Consider the following 19,867-nt stretch of genomic DNA (forward strand, 5'->3'; position numbering starts at 1 on the left):
CTGCACTAGATCCTGGGAGGTGGAAAGAAAGATAAGACCAGGTACCTTCTCTTCAAGACCTCATGGTCTAGTGGAGGAGACAGATCCATAAAAAGGTGACTCTGAACCAATATGGTGAAGGCAAGACAAAATAAAGGCTCAGGACCTGATGGGATTTACATAGGACATTCTGAAAGGCATTCTGAGTGTCCCAAACTGTGCGGGCACAGAATGGTGAGGTTTTGCTAGCATGCATGCAAGTGTGGGCTTGCTTACTTGTAGGCTGGAGGCATTTAAAAAACCACATTAAAAATCATTATAGCAAATTCCTGGGGAAATCTTGCACAAGTGTATCCATAGAGGATCATTTTAACAAAATGTGTGCTTCGGAGACTCATGTTGTGACTTAATTCTTTCAATCATTCTGCCTTAGCAAAAGAAGTTCATGGAAAGCAAGCGTGCTACACATTCAATTTCATGGCAAAATCAATAGTTTCCTGGTGTCCAAAACATGTCAACGTGTTCTGCCACTTCACCAATGCCGCTAATCATTCAGTCCGGAGTCAGTCTATGAAGCTGAATCTGGTGCCTGGTGAGAGCATTTTCAGTTATTTTAAAGCGTTGTACTCATGGGCAGGAATTTACCTATTTATTCACTCCCTCATTCATTCATTCTATAATATATGTTGAGCACCTTCCTATGGCATGCCTTAGGCTAAGCATGGGGGGTTTGAAAAGAAATAAGCTACGTTTCCTAGCTCCATGCTCGGGGAGAGATAGATGTGGTCAAGAATATAAGTGCTGCCCTAACTGATTTGGCTCAGTGGATAGAGCGTCGGACTGTGGACTCAAAGGTCCCAGGTTCGATTCCGGTTAAGGGCATGTACCTTGGTTGCCCGTACATCCCCAGTGGGGAGTGTGCAGGAGGCAGCTGATTGGTGTTTCTCTCTCATCGATGTTTCTAACTCTCTATCCCTCTCCCTTCCTCTCTGTAAAAAATCAATAAAATATATATATTTTTAAAAAGAATATAAGTGCTAAGCTAGAGACTTTGTGGGTGCCCAAAAGAGGCTGCCTGGTGATAGATAGGTGGGGAGGAAGTGATCAAGAAAGTCGTGCGGATGAAGTCATATTTCAGCTGAGTCTGGGAGGCTACCCACTGCACAGGGCAGACACGTGCCTGAATTCCAGCTGGAGGGATTCTGATTTACTTGGGCTGTAGTGAGCCTAGACGTTGGTATTTTCCAAGCTCTCCAGGTGATTCTAAGATGCCAGAGTTGAGAAACCCTTGGGTGAAGGCATTATATCCCTAAGGCTCCTGGAAACCTGAATATCTCTCATTTGGCTGAGCCCATATTAAGCTCTCATTATTTTCCATGGCTGAGATAGTCCAGGCAGCAGAGAGAAGTTTCCCGGGGCCTGGAGGTGGGAATAAATCCTGTTAGGAAAAGCAAGTGCAGATTAAAGTCAGAAAACACTAAGAGGCTTTGGAAAGCCAGAGACAAAATAAAGACTGGCTACCTCCAAAAAAGTCACTGAAAGTAAAGGGAAAAATGAATTCAAACATCAAAATTCTACCTGGGCCAGACCCCGTTCCCACTTTCTTTTCTCCTCCTTTCAGTTGTCCCTTTTATCTCCACATTTTCAATGCAGGAGAGAACATCACATGTCGAGATCCCATAATAGGTGTGGGGGAGCCTGGGAAAGTGATCCCGAAGCTCTGCCGGTTCTCGAACCTGTCCAGCAGCCCTGCGAGTCCTGTTGGTGGGGTCGTTACCTACAAATGTGTGGGCTCCCAATGGGAGGTGAAGAAAAGCGACTGCATCTCTGCCCCAATAAACAGTCTGCTCCAGCTGGCCAAGGTGATCCTCAAACCTTTGACTCTGAGCTCTTCATAGGGTCATCTGTCTGGTTTATCATGTCTCAGCACTAAGGAAAATGGGCTTTGGGCTGGTTTATGTTGCTCTCAAAACTACTTTTATTTGTTTCTTTCCTAAAAAAGGACAAACCGAGAAATGCTTAAAAATTGGTTTAAATACAAATAGGGAGGTAACAAAATATGTGTTTTGCTTTAAAAACAGCCATATACCTTTACCTTGTCTTCTCAGTACCTTCTATTCATTGCCTGCAAGGGGTAGGTAGTATTATCCTCACTACCTGCTATCCTTCGAATAACTTTTATATTAAGCAAATAGCTCTAATCTTTTAAGAAAGAGGGGCAACATAAACAAATAAGATTGACGATTAAAAAAAAAAAAAAAAGTTGGGCTTTATACTTTTACAGGTCTGAGATTTCCTCAATCCTTAGAGGTAACCGGTAGTTACAGAAGAAGGGACTAGTTTACCTCTCTTACCTAGAATAGAGGTTACTGTCGTGTAGTAAGGGAAAATTCCTTTCTTTCCATCAAAATAGATAAATGCCACCTCATACTTAAGTCATTGAAAGTTAGAGACTCCTAAAATTCCATGAGTTACAATAAATAAATACTGATGAGGCAACTAGTGGGGTTATAGCAGATGGTGACATCTTCAGACAGCTGGTTCCAAATTCTCTCACCCTTGGAGGGAGAATTGAGGAAAAGAGGTGATATTAACTTACGTTCTATCTGGTTCTCCTCTTGTCTTATACCAAATTCATTAAAAATACCTACTGTGTACAAAACATTATTATAGATGCTATCAGGGTAAAGAGGCCAAATCTGATTTGATAGATAATATGACATTAAATATACATTAATTTTGGTTAGGATAATCGGGAAGTGCTGCTTGAAAAACTTGGCATCTGAGTTGGACCATGATGGACAAAGCATTGGAGATATAAATTATCCTAATTGAGAAAGATAGAAAGTATAATTTGGACTCAACATTGGGCCATGGTACCAATTCTAGATACTTAGATACATTGTCAATATAAAAGAGGCATGCTGGCCTATCACATTCCATTAATTTATCCATTCAACATATACTGTTGAAAACCTACTGTGTGCCAAGTTAGATGACTGTACTATGTTAGATATTATGGGATATGAGAAGAACAAAAAGAAATATAACATATTTTTCACATTGTTAAGGAGCTTATATTTAATTGGAGACATTGAAATTAGAATACAAGATGACTTTCATAAAAATATCACAAATGTGAAGTATACTAAGTAAGATGAATACTTATGCATTCAAAGGAATAAATTCCCATGTTGGAACACTCACCAAAGTTCTTCATAGAGAAGATCTAACCTGAGTTAATTCTTTAATTTTAAGTATGAGTTAGATAGAAAACACAAGTGTGATGATTACAGATAGGGTGACAATATCATTTATCATAGAGACCAGGATACTTTTAGAAAATAAAAGAGGGTCTGTTAATAATTATATGGTGACAGAAGTTATATACCAGAACTGTTCCAGGAAAATTGGGACTGCCACCCAACAGAGGAAATGATTATAAAAAGGAAAGAGTAGCCAATGTGCTTCCATACGGACCATCTAAGTATCAGTTTCATTCAACTTTAATCTAGTTCTTTAACAATCACACCTTTTTTTTTCCTCAATCAGTCATCAAGTTGACATGTTTTTCCGTTCTCCTATGTGTGAGGTCTTATGTAATATTCCATTCTGAAGGGCACACACAGTTTAAAAGAAAAATAAGTTATTTTATGAGATATACTCATGGGTATGGATAAAAAAGGAAACTATGGATAGGAGAGATTTTGTCATGGACCGATCAGCATGATCTGATGACCGAACTGATTGACAAGTGTTTTGTTGGTTTGTGTTGGCTTTTGTGTTGCTAGGCTTTGAGCAAGAGCCCCTCTCAGGACAAGAAGCTGCCTACATACCTGAAGGACCTTTCTGTCAGCACCGACAAGGTGGCACATGAAGTCAGTTCATCTCCGGGGAACCTGGGAGCCATTGTTAACATCCTTGATTTGCTCTCAACAGTTCCGATCCAAGTGAATTCAGAAATGATGATGGTGAGTTTGTTTAAGCCTTGCAGGAGTTTGGGGGGTCTCGTCTTTTCACCCCTCAGGACTTGTGGTCAAGAGAGATAACACCTCCCCATTATAGCTGCTTCTCTGTCATTTCCAGAGCTGTGTCCTAGTTATGAGAGTCACATACATGCTCTTTCACCTATGGCTTTTAGGATATCAGGGGGTTCCCTATTTTCATTTTGGGACTTTAAGAAGATTTCTTTAGTGAATCTCTGCTTTAATATCTTCATTAAAATAGAATGAATTGTTATCTTCTTTCTAGGAAAAGTAAGAATTAAAGGTTTTCAGAATAGGATGCTCAAAGGTCTAGCACTAAACATTAACTTTGAAGCAGTCAGGATTCTGGGAGGAAAGAGAATTCACCCGCAAGAATGCTGATGAAGAGACTTGAATGAAAGGTTGTTTCAAGACATAAAGCCAGGATTTTATTTTTTATTTATTTTTAAAAATATATTTTATTGATTTTTTACAGAGAGGAAGGGAGAGAGATAGAGAGTTAGAAACATCGATGAGAGAGAAACATCGATCAGCTGCCTCCCGCACATCCCCCACTGGGGATGTGCCCGCAACCCAGGTATGTGCCCCCGACCGGAATCGAACCTGGGACCCTTCAGTCCGCAGGCCGACGCTCCATCCACCGAGCCAAACCGGTTTCGGCAAAGCCAGGATTTTAAAAAGGGAGCGGCGGGGTGAGGTATTCAGAGACCAACAACATTTAGGAGCCATTACTATCCCTGGGACTAAAGGAGAAAGAGGAAACAGTGTACCCACAGCTGAGTGAGAGCTGAATCCGTGACGAAGGCTCACTCAGCAAGAGCTATAGTCTCAGAGGGACATAGCTATTGCCAAAGATGTGCTTAGATAGTGTGGATGGGGGAGTGGGGTATGGTGGGTCATAGAAAAATCTATTTCAACTTTTTTCTTCTCCCATCATCCCGTCCCCTGCCAATGCTTCCCACTGGCCAAACCCAACCAGGGGTTTCCTAGGGCTGCTATTCCAAATTGCCACAAACTGGGTGGCTTACAGTGACAGAAATTTTTTCTTCCAGGGTTTTCAAGGATAGAAGTCCAAACTCAAGGTGTCTGCAGGGCCATGTTCCCTCTGAAGGCTCCAGGGGAGGAGAGTCTTTCCTTGCCTCTTCCAGATTCTAGTACTGCTAGGCTCTTGTTGGCTTGTGGCTGCTTCCTTCTAATCTCTGACTTGCTCTTCACAAGACCTTCTTTCCTCCATTTATCTTCTCCTTTTCTATCTCTTATATGGATAATTGTCATTGGATTTAGGGCTCACCTAGGTAATCCAGTATGGTTTCCTCTCAAGATCCTTACCTAAATTACATCTATGAAGACTCTTTCTCCAGATAAGGTCACATTCACAGGGTCTGTGTATGAAACATGTCATTTTGGGGGCCACTAGTCGACTAACTATAGGGCTCATAGTTTCAGAGAACAAAAGTTTAAAAAGGGTAGAGAGATTATATTGAGAGAAGGCACACATAGAAAATGACAAGCCCGAGTTTATGAGAGAAAGAATCAAAATGTTTAGCAAAAAAAGGAAGATGCTTTTGACAACAACAGCATTGCTCATTTGATGCTCAGCATGTGAGAGGGTCTTTTGTGACTACCTTGTGGGTGAAATACCAGCCACCAAAAAGCCTTTACAAGCTTGAGGTTAAAGATAAAATAAAACAATTAATGAAGCTCTCAGCCAGCCTACTGAATTGGCCTTAGTGGGTGGTTGAGGGTGGTTTTCACTATCACTATTGCTGAATCTTTAACTAAGTCTCACTGTCTTGGAGACCAACCCATCCTCTGCTAACTCCCTGCCATAAGAAGGTGGGTCCCAGGTCCCCACAGCCTGTGATGCCTCCTTTTCCTCTTACCTGTACTCACTCAGTCAGCTTCCAAAGAGATGGTATTTTTTCTCTTGTGTAATGGAAAGAATTGGTTTGATTTGAGCCCATGTCATGTCAATTACAGAACATTCTCTCTACGGTCAATGTCATCCTCGACAAGCCCATCCTGAGTACGTGGAAGGTGTTACAACAGCAACAGACCAATCACAGCTCACAGTTGCTAGATTCGGTGGAAAGATTTTCCCGAGCACTACGGTCAGAAAATAGCACCGTTTTGTCCATCTCCCACACGAACGTGCAGATGAGGGGCATGGTGATAAAATCTGGCTCTCCAAAACCCTACCAACAGAAGTTTGTTTTCTCAGACTCCGACCTCTGGGGCGACGTGGCTATTGACGGGTGCCATGTGGAGAACCTGCAGCCAGACACATCTATTGTCACCGTGGCTTTCCCAACTCTCAAAACCATCCTCGCCCAGGATACTCAGGGGAAGAATTTTGCCAACAGCTTAGTGATGACAACCACTGTCAGCCACAAAATAACCGCTCCATTCAGGATTTCAATGACTTTTAAGAACAACAACTCCTTACGTGGGAAACCACAATGTGTCTTCTGGAACTTCAGCCTCGCCAACTATACAGGAGGGTGGGATAGCAGTGGGTGCTATATGAAAGTCGATGGGGACAGTGTCTTGTGCAGCTGTGACCACCTAACATCATTCTCCATCCTCATGTCTCCTGACTCCCCGGACCCTGATTCTCTCCTGAAAATACTTCTGGATATCATTTCCTACATTGGGTTGTGCTTTTCCATCCTGAGCTTAGCAGCCTGTCTAGTTGTGGAAGCTGTGGTGTGGAAGTCAGTGACCAAGAATCGGACTTCCTATATGCGTCACATCTGCATAGTGAACATTGCAGCCTCCCTTCTGGTTGCTGACATCTGGTTCATTGTGGCCTCCACCATCCGGGACCATCACTACGTACTCAATGAGACAGCTTGTGTGGCTGCCACCTTCTTCATCCACTTCTTCTACCTCAGCGTCTTTTTCTGGATGCTGACTCTGGGCCTCATGCTCTTCTACCGCCTGGTTTTCATCCTGCATGATTCAAGCAAATCCATTCAGAAGGCTATTGCATTTTCTCTCGGCTATGGCTGCCCTCTTATCATCTCAGTCATCACAGTGGGTGCCACTCAGCCTAGGGAAGTCTACACGCGGAAGAATGCCTGTTGGCTCAACTGGGAGGATACCAAGGCTCTGTTGGCCTTCGTCATCCCAGCGCTGATCATCGTGGTGGTGAACATGACCATCACGGTTGTGGTCATCACCAAGATCCTGAGACCTTCCATTGGAGACAAGCCCAACAAGCAGGAGAAGAACAGCCTGTTTCAGATCACCAAGAGCATTGGGGTCCTCACGCCACTCTTGGGGCTCACCTGGGGTTTTGGCCTCGCCACTGTGTTCCAGGGAAGCAATGCTGTGTTCCATATTGTGTTTACCCTCCTCAATGCCTTCCAGGTAAGTTCTGAAGTGCCAGTCTTGCAGGAAGTATCTAGGCAGGTGGGACAAATTAATGATAGAAACACAAACAGGAGTGGGAATGGGGAAGGATTTTAGTTCAGAGGAGGACCTAGCCCTAAAGAGCAGTAATCACAAGAACTCAACAAGGTAGAAAGGACACATTCCTCTGTTCCCATAGAACCTCATACCTCTTATCACCTGCATTATAATTTAGTTGCACATGTGACTCTCTTCTAAATGCCCTGGTAGTACAAGTAGGAGGAGAGTCCCTTCCCTACACTGGATTTTGCTATTTACCCAACATTATCTTGATGCCATCTTTTATCTCCTAAAAGAAAAAATCCTCTATATAACCAAGTAATCGCTCCAGTTAATTGCCACAAGCATTAAATGAGATCGCTCTTTGAGAGGTCAGGGACAGCATCGGTCTTATCTATCATTATATACCTAGTACCTAAAAATGACCTTGGCCCAAACTATGTGCTGAAAATAACCATTTGACAAATGAAATGAATGCTATGCACCACATAGAATGTTCTCTGGAAGCACTTGATGAAGAACAAAAGAATGAATGTCTTATGGAAGGTGGACATTCTGTTCTATTAAGCTAAAATGGAAAAGACGCCCTCTTTGTTCTCCTGCAGTGCATAACTCATTATAACAGAAGCCGATAGGTTAGAAAAGCTTCAGCCGAGGTACAGACAACAAGCCTTTGGAGCACAAGGAAGGAAATGCTTAATTCTGATCTCACTAGTGGGTGAGTAGGAAACACAGGCCCCCATGAGCTGGTGAGGAGGTAGGAGGTCTGGAGGTGAAGTTGAGAAAACATCCCCGGATGCAAATTCTAATTTCCGCTACTGGGCCCAAGACTCCAAATTATAGAGCTGATGACATTTATAATATGCCTTGACTAGAAGTAAATGATTATTTCACCCCATGGCTCAGGCCCTCATCATGCTATGTGAGGGCTGCTGTAGGCATAAGAGCTATGTCTAATAGCATAACCAGCAGGACCTCCACTTCACAATTGGGGGAAAATAGGGAAATAGAAAATACCCTGATAACATAAAACATTTAAAGTCCCTTGGTGTGGACCTACTGCATCTCTTTAACATCATGTACTAGGCTCACTCCATAAACACAGGTGTGGAAGAGGTGGTACAAATTCAATGCCAGGTTAGCAATACTTCCTATTTTGCTGAACAATAGAATATAAGTGAAATGCACTTCTTCCCAATTCTTTTTTTCAGGGACTATTCATTCTGCTCTTTGGGTGCCTCTGGGACCAGAAGGTAAGAACATGACAATTTCATGCTCCTGGAAAAGTCTGAGGTGCTTGTGGCAAGTAGAATTTATGATGGCTTTTTGTTGTTCTTGTTAAACAATGCAGGTACAGGAAGCTTTGCTGAAAAAGTATTCTCTGTCAAGATGGTCTTCACAGCACTCCAAGGTAACTCTTTCCTTTGTAGAGACTTTTGAGAACCCCTCTCTCTCCACAACTAGTTTTGGCATAGATGATTCCAATGTTTTTGCTTCTCGCCTGATTCAACCTATTACACACGCTATGGAACTATCATTAAGATGCTGTCCTCACATCTTTAAACAGGGGACAAATAGCACAGATAATGTCAACTGGAGGTTAAAATCAAATTTCAATGAGAAGTAAACAAGGAGTGTCTGATGAAACTCAGGGCCGTAGAAAACACAATTTGAGAAATAATGATGAATAGAATTTTCTATAATTTGTTTTGGAAAATAACAATTGCACTCAAATATATTTCCCTGTTTACATATGTCAGAAGATATTAAACTCTATAACAATAAAAAATATTTGAAATTTATTTTTCTAATACCGGTGATGATATTCCAGGTCTCACGGGGCTCCCACTTGACTGGTTTTAAGGAGAAATTCATGCTTATCCCTGCTCTCACCTTGAAGTGGGATGAGAGATATTCAGACAGTGACCACTAGAGGGCAGCAAATGAATCCGACTAGAAAGAAAGCAGGGCCTTGGTACACATTTGCATGTAATTGTCTTTTTTTTCTCGTTTCTAGTCAACATCCCTAGGTTCGTCGACACCTGTATTTTCTATGAGTTCTCCGATATCAAGAAGATTTAACAATTTGTTTGGTAAAACAGGTAGGTAGTGACCCTTAGGTGCTCCCTGGGTTGACCCAAACAAATTGCCCTGATGGGGAGATTCAAACCCCTGCTTTCCCAGTCCTCACTTCATGACATTTACAATGCCCTCATTGGGGGCAGAGGTTAAATACAGGAACTTGCTTAGATTTTTCCCAAACCACCAGGAGGCTGGTACAGAAGGTAACTTTCTTCAGTGGAACAACTAATAACTTATGAGGAATAAGATTTGGAGAATCTAGAAAAGCCTGCAGACAGCTGTCTGTCAAACGGGTATCAACCCTAACAATGGGGATGTAAACTCCCACCTTGTCAAACACTGACCACTCTTCTATTCCTGTGAAATGCGACTAGGTGGGTCATGTTTCTGGGCTGTGGTGCAGCAAAGAATACGTTCAGAAAAGCATATTCTAGAAGCCCATGCTCCGGGTTCCTTTTTTTTTTTGGAAAGTGCATGTTTTACACATTGCCATTTATGAAATCACTCATACATGTAAGAGGGATCCCCAAGTCAGCTATGCTATCCGAAACATGCACAGGTAAGTGTCCACCTTGGAGGCACACAATGAATAATATTAACAGCTTTGGGCAATGAGTCTCAGCTGTTTGGCAAGTTGAAACTCTGTGCCACGCCACTACGATCTCCATGAAAATAAGCAGCACAGTTCCTTTCAGCTTCTTGAAACCAACCAGGTCTCACACATGTGGAATCTAGAGTCATGTCGATGTTCCAGAGCAAGGCTTTTCGTTGTTAAAACTCCAGAGGACTTGGTGTTTCGGGTTTTAGTTTGAGGCATTACACGGAACTGAAGGGCGTTGGCTTTTGATTTTGAAGGTCATGGATTGGACCTGCTGAGAAGGGACGAGACCCTCAGGGTGTGTTCGCACTGTTGCACTTGACCATCACTGTCGCTGGAATGTGTTTGCCCTTTGCATTAAAGGGAAACTAGGGGAAAGTCTATGAAATGATCCCACGTAACATGGAAGGCCAAGAAAAGCTGTCCGTTATTTCTGAATCACACAGACAAAAGTTGGAATCGGAGCTGTTTCCGAGGTCCCAGGGCCTGGGATTCCCAGTCATTGCCACTTGGTAGCCTCTCAGGTCATAAATGCAGCTCCCGATGACCTCGTCGAGGGGTCCATAATCACTGTGACTTTGGTTTATGTTGCCAGCAGCCCCACAGGGGCCCCCAAGCAGTGATGGAAACCTTGTTAGCAGTGGCAGTTCACCAATCTGATGGTAGGGTGGCCACTGTGTCCCTTCCCTTGCTCGACACATGTCCCCCACTCTCCCTGTGCTTAGTCCCGGCTTCCTGCTGACACAGCCTGTGTGGTGGCTCCGGGTGCCCTCCCTGCTGCACTCGCTCTCGGCACTTCTGTTAGCATCCCCTGACTTCTCCTCTTTCCTGGTCTTGCCTTTTCTTCCCCTATAGTTTTCTCTTTTCTTTCCATCTCTCCCTTCCCCCCATCACCTTCAACTCAGCTTCCAGACCCTTCCCAAGAGCTTCCCCAAGTCACCCCAATCCAAGGGGACCAGGAGGTTCCCTCCTATGGATGTCCCATGCATGTGGTGGCATGTGGAGGGCAGCCCATGTGGAGACTCTCTGTCCTTTGTAGAAATCTGGCTGCTGGTGTGATGGGAAGTAGTTAGCGCTTGTCTTGTCGGCTGCCTCGCACGCTTGAGAATGACAGATTTGTCTGTTCTCGGGCACTTGAGGAGGGCGGGCATGGGTTTGATTCTGGCACGGCGAGCTTACCTGGCTCTTGGACTAGAGCTCCCCCTCCGGCCTTTAGAAGAAGTCTCCTCACCCCTTCCGTGATGGCCCAGGCTGGTCTTTTGGGCTAAGCTGCTGTTCTGTGTTTCAGGAACCTACAATGTTTCCACCCCGGAAACAACCAGCTCATCCTTGGAAAACACATCCAGCGCTTATTCGTTGCTCAACTAAGAACAGGAGAATCCAACCCATGTGACTCTCGGGAAACAGTGGCTGTGCTCTCAAAAAGAGATCCTTTCAAAGCCCTGGGAAACGCATCTCCTCCACAGGCTTCTGGGAGCTGATGCCGAAGAGACTTTTTCAGTAGGGAAGAGCCTTTCTTGTGTAAAGAGGGACGAAAAGTAATTGTTCCATTTATTTTGCTGCCCCACCCGCACCCTTTGTGTGATACCAAATGTGTATAGTATTTAAGTGAAACTCAGCTTTCCCAAAGCCCAACTCTCTGTCTATATTGTAAAATAGAATTTCAAAGAGACATTTTCACTTTTCACATGTTGGCCACAAAGATAAAAGCTTTCATTAAAATAAGAAGTAAAAATGCTAGTACCTAGGAAATACTTTAGTGAATTCAAGAAAGGAAGGAAAAGAAGGAAGGAAGGAAGGAAGGAAGGAAGGAAGGAAGGAAGGAAGGAAGGAAGGAAGGAAGGAAAAAGATAGAGAGAAACAACAGTAAGAACCACATTTTAACATTTCCATGTTCATGATCCAACACAATTACTAGACAATACAACATTGAGAATTAAGAGGTGGCTCAAAAATGGAAACTAAAAGAAAGCCATGAAAAAGTTTAATACCTTCCTGGTATTTTCTTAGCAAAGGTGGGGGGAGGGGGGAAGAAGCGGGGGAAAGATAGAGAGAAAATTACATCATCAGGATGCTTTCAAGTGGATAATAATATTGACCAGAAATTGCATGGAAGGAGACATGATCTTACATATCTATTTTTTGCATTTAAGGTTTGAGCTAAGTGGAATGAATATGCAAAGGAAGTGTGATAAGCATCCTTTATATGATCCAAGCAAGTCCAACTGCTGATTATATTTTTATAGTTTATAGTTTTTTATAGCTTATCAGAAAAGCCTTATGTTTTGGTTTGTTCCACATTTTGAAAGCAAAAAAAAAAAAGTGTATTTTTTTATCCATTAATTGCCAAATGTGATATATTGCACTGAAAACAGATCCCAACTGTCATATATTATATGTAACAGCTTCCAGGTACTTCTCTGTGCATTATAGACTAGATTTTAATAATCTACAGCACTGTATATTACTGTTATTGTTACTGTGGATCTAGTGGGCTTTGGTGTGTTGTGCAGCTCTCTGTGTATTAACGCTCTCAGTCTTTAAGTCTCCAGACCAATATACATGTAGAGTTTTGTACAGTGTAACTTGTGTTCATTCCAACCACTTGGAAATCTTCCGGAAAGTTCTACAGCTGGCTAGTCCAAGCTCTCACTGACACGTCCCCTTGATGAACAGATGGTGGAGGTTTTCCCAAGAATTTGATTATTTGTGATTTGTGTGTGTGCGTGCCTTTCATACAAATACAAATATTTATTAAATTTGCATCCGTATTAAAATCAACCATGTGCTGCAGCTTCAGCAACTATATATTCCAACCAAAGTCATCATGAGACAATAACATGTGGGACTACCTGGGAATTGGGGGCCAGGCGCTCCTCATTCAGACCAAGGACCTGCCCACCAGGAAGATAGGACAAAAGGGGCTGAATGCAACAACCATTAGTCTATCAAGGTTCGAAAGTTTTCTTTTAAAATTTTAACTCATTAAAAATCTCTTTCTTTTAATTCTAAAGTTTACCCTGGCTTTCTTTTCTTCATGGGGGGTGTGGAGGGGGGTGGCAGGTGGAACAGATAGAAATATTAACAATGTTTAAAGTAAATGAACTCTTGATTTTTACATATTCCCGAATGGCCTAGACATGACTCCCACGTTTGCTGAAAGTTGTCACTTCATTATTCCAACTGAATAGTTCATTATTTAAAGCCCCTAAGGGAAATGATCCTTAGGCTACAACATTCTCCAGGGCGCAATCAACTGTGGGCAGAGCTCAGCACTGAGAAGGTGGAGGACCCGCTGAAGTAGAATTAGACATTAGGGAAAGATTGGCTTTGGCTGATCGGGTGCCTGGGGTTTTATCAGGGAGAACAGAGGCAGGGTTACAGCACAGTGTTAGCAGGGCCGTCTTGACAGGACCAGCCAAGGAAAGCAGAGAGCTGGCGAGGAGGCTGTGGTTCTCATGTTCAAAAACACAATGGGACCAGAAACACTGAGTTCCAGCCCCTTCTGTAGGGCTCCTTTGGGAACCACTGAGGTTGACGTTGTGAAAGGAACCTCTGTAATGGCAGGAACCTTTGGCAGCGTTCCACAGAATGTGCATCTGGCCGTCTGCCCACATTCGTTAACTGAGGCACGTTCCCTTACTACGTACGCATGCACACACACACACACACACACACACCCAACCCGGGGCGTGCATGTGCCTCCCACCTCATGAGCCACAGCACTGGATGCAAATTCCAGAAAAGCTATGTAAACAAAAAGTTGGAGAAATAATTTTTGGTTTTCTCTCCCACCTGCAAGATACATAGTTCAAGCCCTGCTCTTGGCCAAGAGTATCCTACACTGAGCAGTAGAATTCAAAGCTGTAAAGGAGCGCACCCATGAATCTATAATCTGTAATTGTATGAAAGTGAGCAATTGGTGACATTGGTTAACAAAATTATTCAGGTCTCAGGTGCACAATTCCACAACACATCATCTGTACACTGTATTTATTGTGTGTTCACCACCCCAAGTCAAGTCTCCGTCCATCACCAGGTATCACCTATACCCTCCTTCACCTCCCCCCATCCCCATCACGTCACCTCTTGAATGAGTCACATGTTCACCATCCTTTCCCCTGTTTCTTATTGTTTGTGTGGACAAAGAAGGGAATGAAGCGTTCATGGATTGTTCAGGAGTAGGTTGCTCGGGCCAGAAATGAACACAGTGGGAAATCATAACCTTTTGTTGTTTGTGTAAAGAACTTCAGAGGGGCTTGTGTTGGAAGGTTAAAGAAAAAGTTATAAAGAGAAGAGAAAGATTATAGCAACCAGTACGTGCAGATGGCGGGGCGGAGTTATTCTGAGGGGAGTAGAACAGGAAGTCACAACCATTTGGGAAGAGGAAATTGGGGTGGTCGTGGAAATGCCATGTGGGTGGAATGCGTTTCATTTGTGGCATGTGATGGTAATGTCACACGGCTTCTGCATCCCAAAGGGACAGTCAATGACTCAGGCCAACAGGAACCGGATTCCCTGAGTGTGCAAAATAGAGGAGGGGCTTACGGTGGATAGTTCTCTCTTATGTATTTTTTTTTAAAGTCAATGAAAATATTGTCTCATCATTTCAAAGATGTTAGCTTTGAAATGAGGTGCTATAGGTTTCTAAAATTAGAATTTAGGATTTAAAATCCTATCTTAGTATGCCAGCACACAGTTATGTTTTCCTTTCATGCTTATGATAATAAAATATTTTACAAGAGCTGGTAAAATATCTAAGTTGTCTGCTCTTTTGCCATCTGTTACTGTTGCTGTTTCAGGCGTCGTCCCCTATGTCAACCACAATTTAACTCCATTATCTGATCAGTGAATGATCCCTTACATTTCCCAGGCATGGGAGAGAGAGGAGGAGCGGTGCCAGAAGCTCAACCACTAAGCTCAGTTGACAGACAGCTTTCCTGACACCATCCACACCCCCCCTCAGCATGTGGAGCCCAGAAGCTTACAGAGGGTTTAAACAGGGGTCCTTGAAGTAAAGCTTTTTAGGACCTAACTTTTCGGGAAACAAACAAACAAATGTTTGCTGTAACTTTTGTGTGTGGTCTGGCTGGAACCCTCATGGACAGCTGAAACAGAACCCTGGGAGTTGTTGGCCATAGATATTTCCCCATATCTCCTGTATTAGTTTTCTATTGCCGTGTAGCGTATTACCACAAACTTACAGGCTTACAACAGCACTCATTTGTTATTGCACAGTGTCTGTGGGTCAGAAGCCTGGGCATGGCTTAACTGGGTCTTCTGCTCAGGGTCTTACCTGGGGGTCCTCCTCCAAGCTCACTGCTGTCGGGCAGAATTCCATTCCTTGTGGTTGTAGGACTGAGGCCCTCAGCTTGCCCTCAGCACGCCCTCAGCTCCTACAGGTGTCCTGCTGTCTCCTGCCAGGGACCCCTCTCCACAGTTTGCTTCTTGAAAGCCAGTAGGAGAGTTTCTGTTTAAATCTCTCTGATCTCTAGATTCTTCTTTAAAGGATTCACCTGATTAGGTCAGGATAATCTCCCTTGTGATTAATTCTAGTCAGGTGATTAGGGACCTTAATTACATGTGCAAATCCCTTCATCTTTGCCGTGTAATATAATTTACCCGGGGGAGTGATATCATATACACAGGTCCTGCCCACAGTCAAGGGGAGAAGGTTACACAGGATATTTCATCAGATTCTTTAAGCAAACCAACAAAGCGAGGACCCACGCTGCTCTGCAGAATCTGTCTGAGGCGTTGGCTATGGGCATGTGACCTGCAAACCTTTATTTATCCATGAAGGTCATCACACCTAGGAGGGCCTCTCTTACAGGATCAGTAAGGAAGCTCTCGTGCTTCAAATATTTTGTCTGCTGAATATGCAAATGTGAAGGATGTCACCTTTCCTAAAGAGATGGCTTGGAAAAGCTCGACTTAACCAGATGAGAAGAGGCACACCCACTCAGGAGCTGACCGCCTTCCCCAGCATGCTGTGTGCTGGTAGGCCAGGTAGAGCGAGCCCAGGAGCTAATGTGCCCTGGACAGTTAGGCCAGCAGATCAGAGACCGACCCACACTGGTGCCAGCCAGGCTCTGAGCTTTTATACATCTGACCTCCCAGTCCTTAGAAATAAAGTCAAAATGCCCCTCTCAACTGTGCACTTCTCACTCTTCAGACCTGCCCATGAAATGCTGCCACCTGCAGCCTGCATTGCCTGCCCACAACTGGCCATGGATCTCTCATGGGGTTAAACCTCTGCCATCATATATTTGCATGGGTTGGGGCACCTTGTCTGGAGTTCCCTGATTAGATTTTTTTTCTTTGTAAGATGATGTTACATCATTTAGAAGGAAGATGTGCATTTTTGTATTTGGAAGACTTTTCCCCCCTCGCTTTATGGCGTTTATACTTTACTAGTCTAGACAGGGAGAAAAGCATGCTTCCTACAAACACTTTCTAGGAGAGTGACTCTAATATGAGTCACATTTTTAAAAGTAGGTAAAATCAATTTCAATAATGCATTTTTATTTAACCCACTATATCCAAATCATTATTTCAAGATGCAATTAATACACTGATTCATGAGAGAATTTACTTTTTTTTTTTTTGGTACTAAATCCAGAGTGTGCTTTACACTACGGCACACCTCAGCTGTCACAGCCTTGTTTCCATTGCTTAACAGCCACAGGATCCAGAAGCTACTGCACTGGACAACCAGCATTAGAGCACAAACCAGGAACAAAGGCTTCCTGCTACTCACAACCGCTGCCTCTCGTACCCCGCCAGCAGGGTGGGAAAATACAGTGAGAACAAGGCCTGCACCACATCACCCGGGATGGGCTATGCGCAGGCTCTGTGCATAGAACCCCAGCCCCTCCGAGCCGGCCTGAGAGCCACACTGACAGAAATGCCCCTCGGGGATTGCTGACACGCACAGGGCCCTGACCCCAGAAAATCACAGCTTCACATCTTCCCTAGGAAGGAGGAACTGCCTGGGGATCCCCACCGGCCTTATGTCCTGGAGGACGAGCTGGCTGTGTCATTCGTGTAGCGAGGCACAAAGAGCAGGGCTCCTGCACCAGGCAGATGCCCTTACTCACTCATGGGACCCTTCTCTAAACTCCTGTGGCCCTTGGTTTGCTCATCTGAAAAATAAGGAACATTCTCATCACCCCTCAAGCCTCTTGTCAGGCTCACAAAGCAGAGTTTGTACAAACATGTTTTGTAAACTATCAAGTGTTGTGCAAATAACAGATTATGTCCACATCTCTGTGAAAGCAGGCAGAGGCTGACCCCAGGGGAGCCATGGGGAAGGGACATTAAGCCCCCTTGTCTGTAATGAGGTTCTAGGGCAGTTTAAGGCCAGTGCCTTGGGGTCTTCAGAAGGGCACTGGATCCAAAGGACACTGGATCAGGCACTCATGAAGGAGTGAGGGAGTGCTGGAGAAATTGCTGACTTCGAAGATTTCCTTCAAGCTAATTCTGTATGTAATGAGCTGACTTTTCTTACAAGGCCCCAAAGCACACATGTAAATCGGCAGAGTTTTAATAACATTCCCCAAAGAGTTGCCTTCACACTGACCTTTCATGCTTCCGTCTTCCTTGCTTCAGAATGCTGAGTCACTGGTCATGACTCAGCTTCTAGCTACCCTGTCCAGAGGGCACATATCAGATCCCTGTTGCCCAACAGTATAGTCTGAGACCCAGGCCTGTCCCCACCCCAGGTGCCTTCAGCACTCCTCTGATGGGGGTAGGAAGTGGGGGCAGGGAGGAAGCCTGTGATTATATCAGTGCCCTTTAAGCTCAGGCCTGGAGACCAGATGGCCCCAGAGGATGAACGTGTGGGGACGTGGGAAAGACTCCACAATTGTGATTAGTGGGCTCCCAGGGGATGTCTGCTCTAAGTAATGCCTCCACAGCACCAAATGGGTCCACATGCAGACTTCCAGGTGCCCCTTTCTTCCAGTGGCACCAGCAGCAGCATCATTCAAATCCCACTCTGCCCTGGAGACTCTGATCAAATTGTCCCTCATCCCTGCAGATGCCAGGAGACTGGAATTGGCCCCCTGGACTGGGCTGGTGATCTCGTCACCCTCTCTCTCTGCTCCCATTGGTGGTAATGAAGGCATGGTGCAGCTGTAAAGTACCCAAGACTTCCCATCCCCCAATCTCAGAGGCTAGGGTTCCCCCACCCCCGAATCTTTCCTCTGCCATGCATGGACATCTAAGTTTATCCTCAAGCACATTCTAGAGAGGAAACAATTCCCATAAGCCTTCTACTCTTAGTGAATATGGAGCAGACAGAGAAAGAAGGAAAAATGGGCTCCATGCCGGAGCCCACCCTATGCCAGAGCCCTGGGATTTATCTCCAAATACCACTTCCCTGTGTGGGCTGGACATGGCTTCCTAGAATAGAGATACAGTCCTCTTGGGTACTTTAAAAATGATTTTCTAGACTCTTTCATGTCCCTTTTACCCATAAACTTTGAGATGAAGAGTTCAAAGGTCACGAGTATTCCCTCTGCACAAATGGCCATGGGTAGGGGATACGTGAGCCCTTCACACCCCAGGGTTCTTATTCCTTAATCCAGAGCCGAGTCCCAAACGGAGTATGCTGGTGACTATTCAAATCTAAACAGACAAACCCAGGAGCCCAGAAAAAAAGGCTTTTTCTCAGCATGAAAAGCAACAGGAACTGATTGGGGAGGTCATGGGAAGACTGCAATTGAGCCCATGTCCTACGGTCAACAACACAATCCCAGAATGACTTGGGGCCTTTTTTGTAACCAGTTTTGATTGGTACCATCCTCTGTCCTCCACCCTGCCAAACAGTCCCCACCCCCCGGTAGTGGTGGAAAGATGTGTTTGGTTTTGATTAATCGAAGAAAATTGTACATCCATTTACTGCTCTTCTGGAACTGGGAGCGTTTCCCACGCCCGGAGGAGCTCTCTCACAGCTGTCCTAGTCAGAGCAGCCCTAACCAGCTGGGCTAATGAGTGACAGCTGGCCTCCAGCCCTGATTCGCAACACCCACAGGCTTTTCCTGAGGCTTGATCGCCACCTGGTGGTTATTAAGAGGAGGCACCTCCTCTGGGTCCCCCTGGGTAGAACCTCAAAGGCAGACAACTTTAGGCCTGTTGGCCACATGCCCAATGGGAAACTTTCAGAGAAGTAATTTCGGGCCTGTGAACAGGGTGAAGGTGGAATCAAGGCCTGTGAGATGATGAAAACAAGGAATGAAATAATATCTTTTGCTCCGGACCTCCTAACCCTTTTACATTATGGTCCTTGCAGAAGCAAAGGAAATCAGAAAGGGAGGCTGGAGGTATGGGCTGGGCGAGCATGCCAGTCACACAGTTTTGGTGAACAAGATGGCTCTCCAGCCACGTGTTCATTTCTAAAATATACCAGCCAGTACACCTTCCTCCTTCTGTCTCTTTCCTCCCTCACTGACTGAGTCTTTTTTATGGGACCAAAGGCACAGCTTAAAACAGCTGCAGAAATCACCTGACCCCCTTTCCAGGTGGTTTGAGGAAGCAAAATGGGTGCCTTCCATGTTTCATGGGACTTCTACACTTTTTCCATCAATGCAACTTCAAAAGGAGGAAGTAGGATGGTCTGATTCCTTTTCTAATTCACCCATAGAAAACTACGGCTGGGCTGGGTTTTCTTTTGCAATCCATGTTGACTTCGCAGCTGTCCCAGGGCTATCTGACACACCAGCCCCCAGCTGAGGCCAGCTGGTAAGTCTGGCCTCGGGACACACAGGCCTGCCAAAGTGTGATCCAAGAAGCCCAGGAGAAGCAA

The 19,867-nt window shown here is 44.5% G+C and overlaps 1 protein-coding gene across 4 annotated transcripts in view; it reads left to right on the plus strand.

Annotated features, from left to right (window-relative positions):
* ADGRF5 (adhesion G protein-coupled receptor F5) overlaps positions 1 to 13,065 on the plus strand; it is a 103,310-nt gene extending 90,245 nt beyond the window's left edge. For 3 of the 4 annotated variants that reach the window (XM_070418454.1, XM_070418453.1, XM_070418456.1), the window contains 8 exons: positions 413 to 571; positions 1,633 to 1,841; positions 3,771 to 3,950; positions 5,946 to 7,337; positions 8,591 to 8,632; positions 8,731 to 8,790; positions 9,397 to 9,481; positions 11,348 to 13,065. In XM_070418454.1, the coding sequence (XP_070274555.1) occupies positions 413 to 571; positions 1,633 to 1,841; positions 3,771 to 3,950; positions 5,946 to 7,337; positions 8,591 to 8,632; positions 8,731 to 8,790; positions 9,397 to 9,481; positions 11,348 to 11,427 (2,207 nt within the window). In that variant the 3' untranslated portion in view covers positions 11,428 to 13,065. Of the gene's footprint in view, positions 1 to 412; positions 572 to 1,632; positions 1,842 to 3,770; positions 3,951 to 5,945; positions 7,338 to 8,590; positions 8,633 to 8,730; positions 8,791 to 9,396; positions 9,482 to 10,654; positions 10,722 to 11,347 lie in introns of all 4 variants that reach the window. The other variant, XM_070418455.1, reaches the window with a different exon arrangement.
* The last annotated feature ends 6,802 nt before the right edge of the window (positions 13,066 to 19,867 follow it).

This window comes from Myotis yumanensis, unplaced genomic scaffold (genome assembly GCF_028538775.1).
Source record: "Myotis yumanensis isolate MYYU_CA2020_CCGP unplaced genomic scaffold, mMyoYum1.0.hap1 SCAF_6, whole genome shotgun sequence".
Lineage (NCBI taxonomy): Eukaryota > Metazoa > Chordata > Mammalia > Chiroptera > Vespertilionidae > Myotis > Myotis yumanensis.